The following is a 5,634-nucleotide window of genomic DNA, read 5'->3' on the forward strand; positions in this document are numbered from 1 at the left end:
GGATCACCTGAGGTCAGGAGTTCGAGACCAGCCTGGCCAACATGGTGAAACCCCCATCTCTACTAAAAATACAAAAATTAGCCAGGCATGGTGGCAGGCACCTGTAATCCCAGCTACTCGGGGGGCCGAGGCAGGAGAATCGCTTGAATCCGGGAGGCAGAGTTTGCAGTGAGCCGAGATCGCGCCATCACACTCCAGCCTGGGGGACAAGAGCGAGACTTCGTGTCAAAAAAAAAAAGGGGGGGGGGATAAGCTTCCGGGAGGAAAAAGTTCAGGGGAAAGAAATCTCACGATTAAAAAAAAGAAATAGTAGCAGAAACAACTGGGAACTCCTAGACACACTTAACTTTCGTAGGTATCCCTCCCAGTCTCCTCCCAGCCACTCCTTTCGAATTTCATTTCCACTCCCCACCTTTAGTGGCTGCGGTCTCTTTAAGTGCGCACTTTCGGTGTAATGATAGGCGGTTGGGCCAATAACGCGTTTCGTCCTGGAGTTAAGTGGTTTGTCCCTTTCGAGCTGCCGTCCTTCAGGTCTGCCATATTGTCTACTGAAAGCTGCCGCTGAAGCTGCCGTCGCTGCCGCCGCCGCCGCCAAGTGAGCGAGCGGAGTCGCGATGGGTGAGTGAGGAAACCAGGCAGTAGGGTTCTTGGGCTCAGGGAGTGTCGGGGCCTGGGATTTGGCGAGAGCCTGTCTCCGGTCTGCGGAAGATGTCTGCATCCCCTCTAGCTAGGTCTGAGTGGAAAAGTCAGGCCGGGAGTGCTCCTCTTGCCAGTTTTGGGCCGAGCTAGGGCCCGCGCTAGGAACAGTCCTTTGATGCTAGTTCCGGGGACACCTTGGCACGCCTGGAGCCCCCCACTTGGTGGCCTCGGACAGGAGCCCACGTGTTCCTGGGAGATAGAAAGGGGCCTACTCTCTGCCCTGCGCCCAGACTGGAGCTGGGGGACGGGCTCCCGGCGGCAGGCCTGGGCGGCGCTAAGGTAGCTTTCTCCTGGCTTGTGTTTGGCCGACGCGCGTCTTGACTGGATTCAGTGGCTCCCCTGAACTCAGGGAAGTCCTACCTACGTAGCGGGGTGGAGTCCTCTGGTGAGGGGACGCCAGGCGATCCAGCACCAGGCCGGTAAGCATGGGCAGCCAGGCCGAGGGCAGCTTGCACCGCTGAAGACCGGGAGAACGGAATCAAGGCGGAAATAGTGTGGTTCGGTTGGGCTCATAGTGGCATCCCTTGTGATGGTAGAACACCAAAGGCCAAGTCCTCTTGGCCATCTTTAGGTTGGGGACTTTAGGTTTCTGGGCTGGCCCTGGTAAGGAGAAAAGGAGCGACCTGTTGATCTTTCTGAGGGGACTCCGGCTGGCAAGGCCTCTGTTCAGAGAGAATACCATGGCGAAGTGTTTGGATTTAGAGACAACCAACAGTGGTAATTCCTCTACAGCAGTAAAAACTGAAATTTGTTAAGCTCTTTTTACGTGCGGGCATTGTTCTGATTGCTTTACGTGTCTTGTTTTGCTTAATTTGTACAACCTAAGGAAATAGATGCTACCATTATTGCTATTTTACAGATGTGGAAGCTGAGCTTTAGAGCTGTAGAGAGGTAAAGTAATTTAGCCAAGGTCATACAGTGGCTAAACCAGGGTGAACACTCCCAAACCTAGTTTGTAGCTGCTGTTTGTTGTTGTTGTTGATAGAGTCTTCCTCTGTCGCCCAGGCTGGAGTGCAGTGGCGTGATCTCGGCTCACTGCAACCTCCTGCCTCCCGGGTTCAAGCGATTCTCCTGCCTCAACCTCCCGAGTAGCTGGGATTACAGGCACCCACCACTACGCTCAGCTAATTTTTGTATTTTTAGTAGAGACGGGGTTTCACCATGTTAGCCAGGCTGGTCTTGAACTTCTGACCTCAAGTGATCCGCCCACCTCAGCCTCCCAAAGTGCTGGGATTACAGGTGTGAGCCACTGCGCCCGGCCTTTTTTTTTTTTTTTTTAATGACCTGGCCCTCTAGTGGTTGGGCTGGGAGAAAAGGGGAGAAAACTTTTAACCCTAGGCAAAGTTGTAAATGTCTTTGGGGTTTTTGTTTTGTTTGTTTTTTGTTTTTGCTTGTGGGCCCACTTTGAAATCTTTTTATTTATTTATTGTTTTTTTTTGAGACGGAGTCTCGCTCTGTCACCCAGGCATTGGCTTGATCTCGGCTCACTGCAACCTCCACCTTCCCCGGTTCATGCCATTCTCCCGCCTCAGCCTCCCGAGTAGCTGGGACTACAGGTGCCTGCCACCACACCTGGCTACTTTTTTTGTATTTTTAGTAGAGACGGGGTTCACCGTGTTAGCCAGGATGGTCTTGATCTCCTGACCTCATGATCCGCCCGCCTCAGCCTTCCAAAGTGCTGAGATTACAAGCGTGAGCCACACGCCCGGCCACTTTGAAATCTTTTTTTTTTTTTCTGAGAAGGAATTTCACTCTTGTCTCCCATGCTGGAGTGCAGTGGCCAGATCTTGGCTCACTGCAACCTCTGCCTCTTGGGTTAAAGTAATTTTTCTGCCTCAGCCTCCCGAGTAGCTGAGATTACAGGTGCCCACCAGCACGCCCAGTTAATTTTTGTGTTTTTAGTAGAGACAGGGTTTCACCATGTTGGCCAAGCTGGTCTCGAACTCCTGACCTCAGGTGATCCGCCCGTCTTGGCCTCCCAAAACGCTGGGTTTACAGGCATGAGCTACCGTGCCTGTCCTGGAATTGAATTTTTTAAGATCCGTGATTCTAAGGAAGCAGAAATTATTCACTTGAGCTTCAAGGCAATGACTTTAGAATCAGATCTGGTATTGGAAGTCACTTAAATGTCAGACACAACAACACACATGGAAAGCATCTAGCACAGTCCGCAATAATGTTGTTTTTCTTCTTTTTGTGAGCCTTCCTTTTCTCACCTCTAGAAAGAAGGGGTGGGGCTGTGTTATCAACGTATTTGGAGACTAAATAAGGTAACAGCATTTGGACTGGGCAAGGTGGCTCACGCCTATAATCCCACAGGCCGAGGCGGGTGGATCACCTGAAGTCAGGAGTAGGAGACCAACCTGACCAATATGGTGAAACCCTGTCTCTACTAAAAATACAAAAATTAGCCAGGCATGGTGTCATGCTCCTGTAGTCCTAGTTACTTGGGAGGCTGAGACGGGAGAATTCCTTGAACCTGGGAGGCGTAGGTTGCAGTGAGCCGAGATTGTGCCAGACTCCCTCTCAAAAACAAACAAATAAACAAAAAACAGATAACAGTGTTTGGAGCCTAGTAAGGGCTCTATGAATATCAGAACAGATTCTTTTCCACTTTCAATAATGTTCCTTTCCCTTAAGCACTCTGGTTTCCACGTTTCTCTATTGAGTAATAAGACTGATAGGCCTTTCTTAGTAGCTGGATCTTCATCTATCAGTGAAAAAAATTTAGGGGGTTTTATGTTATAAACTTTATGTTATAAACTTTGTATTGGTCTTCAGTTTCAGAAACACTATTGCCTCAAAGGGAAGGAACTATTGTTTAATAAGCTCAGTGAAATAAGTAGAGATTTACTCAGTTTTATAGATTGGGAAGCTGCCTCAGAGAAGATAACACAGCCAATAAGCCACAAAGCCAGAAGTAAGATTCTTACCCATTTTGCAGCACATAAATCTATAAGAGGACTTAAGGAGTTAAGAAATAAAGTTAGTCCTGTTCTGGTACAGTTCAACATGAAAGTCTTCAGTGGAGCAACAAAACCTGACCAAGGTCTTGAAGGGGATTTTTAGCCTAGAGTCAGGTAACTTCCTCTTTCCAGCTCCATCTCAGGTATCTGTCCCTCATCGTAGCTTGTCTTTATGAATGTCAGCTTTTTGTTTTATCTATACCCCGTGTAGATCAAACTAATGCATTCATTTAATCCTAACATCTAATCTAAGGTATCTTGGGTTATCTTCATTTACAATTATAAACTGAGGCTTTGAGAAGATTAGGTGACTAGTCCAAGGCTGGTAATCTGGATCCTTTGGGCACTGGAGACACTGACAGCCTGCCTTCACATGCCCACAAATACAGAACCTGCTGTGTTTCACTGCCTCTTACGTGTACTCTCCACTAGCTCAGTCGTATATCCTACACTATTTCTGCTGTGCCAAATGTCATTACCCTTAACAGACCTTTGTAGTGATTTCCCTGCCACTAGGTGCCCTGTAGGGGTGATATTTGTAGCTCTGGAGATGGCTTTACTCTGACTGTCTCTAGCAGAGACTACAACTTCGTTAGTCTTGCAGACACTATTTGTCTTATCACCATTACTACTACTTTGCTAACTGGGAATTTGGCCACCCTTCCTTACCCCGGGGGTGGGTATTGATATAAATTCTAAACCGATCATTGTAACTCTAGCTCCCTAGACAGTGATTGATTCAGGCATGGGCATATGATACAGTTCTCGCTAATTAGATGGAAAGGGAAGCCTGGGGAACTTCTGGAGAAGCCTTCCTTATCTGAAAGAGACTTGCCAGCTTTTATTTTATTATTTTTTGACAGTTTGTGTTTTAACCCAGGTTGCACCAAAATGTGAGAGCCACAAAAAAAGACAGATGGTAATCCCAGCACTTTGGGAGGCTGAGGCGGGTGAATCACAGGGTCAGGAGATCGAGACCATCCTGGCTAACATGGTGAAACCCCGTCTCTACTAAAAATACAAAAAAATTACCCGGGCGTGGTGGTGGATGCCTGTAGTCCCAGCTTCTCGGGAGGCTGAGGCGGGAGAATGGCGTGCTGAGCCTGGGAGATGGAGCTTACAGTGAGCTGAGATGGTGCCACTGTACTCCCTAAAAGACAGAGATGGGAAAGCTGTAATAAGAATACCCAACACTTGTATAGAACTTGCTATGTGCTAGGTACTCTTCTAAGTAGAGGCATACTTCAGAGCTAAGGCAAGTTTGGTTCCAGACCACTGCAATAAAGCAAATATAATAAAGCAAGTCACACCAGTTTTTCTGTTTTCCAATACATATAAAAGTTATGTTTATACTATGCTGTAGACTCTTAAGTGTACAATAATATGTATAGTGAAAGTACCTCATTTATTTATTTATTTTATTTTATTTTATTTTATTTTGAGACAGAGGCTCGTTCTGTCACCCAGGCTAGAGTGCAGTGGCGTGATCTCGGCTCACTGCAACCTCCAATTCCCGGGTTCAAAGGATTCTCCTGCCTCATCCTCCTGAGTAGCTGGGATTATAGGCGCCCACCACCACACCCAGCTAATTTTTGTGTTTTTAGTAGAGATGGGGTTTTACCATGTTGGCCAGGCTGGTCTCAAACTCCTGACCTTGTGATCTGCCCGCCTCAGCCTCCCAAAGTGCTGGGATTACAGGCATGAGCCACAGTGCCTAGCCAAAAGTACGTATCTTAATTTAGAAATACTTACTGTGAAAAATTGCTATTCAGTGAGTTGTAATCTTTGCTGGTGGAGGGTCTTGATGTTGATGGCTGCTGACTGATCAGGGTGGTAATTGTCTGGGGTGGCTGTGGCAATTTCTTAAAATAAGACAACCTATGAAATTTGCTGCATCAATTGATTCTTCCTTTCACGACAGATTTCTCTGTAACGTGATGTTGTTTTTTTTTTTTTTTTTTTTTTTTTT

General features: G+C 47.2%; 1 protein-coding gene across 1 annotated transcript in view; it reads left to right on the forward strand.

Annotated features, from left to right (window-relative positions):
• The first annotated feature begins 505 nt into the window (after positions 1–505).
• KPNA6 (karyopherin subunit alpha 6) overlaps positions 506–5,634 on the forward strand; it is a 57,553-nt gene continuing 52,424 nt past the window's right edge. The window contains exon 1 of the mRNA XM_017857065.1: positions 506–618. Within this exon, the coding sequence (XP_017712554.1) occupies positions 615–618 (4 nt within the window). The 5' untranslated portion in view covers positions 506–614. The remainder of the gene's footprint in view (positions 619–5,634) is intronic.

This window comes from Rhinopithecus bieti, unplaced genomic scaffold (genome assembly GCF_001698545.2).
Source record: "Rhinopithecus bieti isolate Rb0 unplaced genomic scaffold, ASM169854v2 scaffold_44592, whole genome shotgun sequence".
In the NCBI taxonomy this organism is placed as follows: domain Eukaryota; kingdom Metazoa; phylum Chordata; class Mammalia; order Primates; family Cercopithecidae; genus Rhinopithecus; species Rhinopithecus bieti.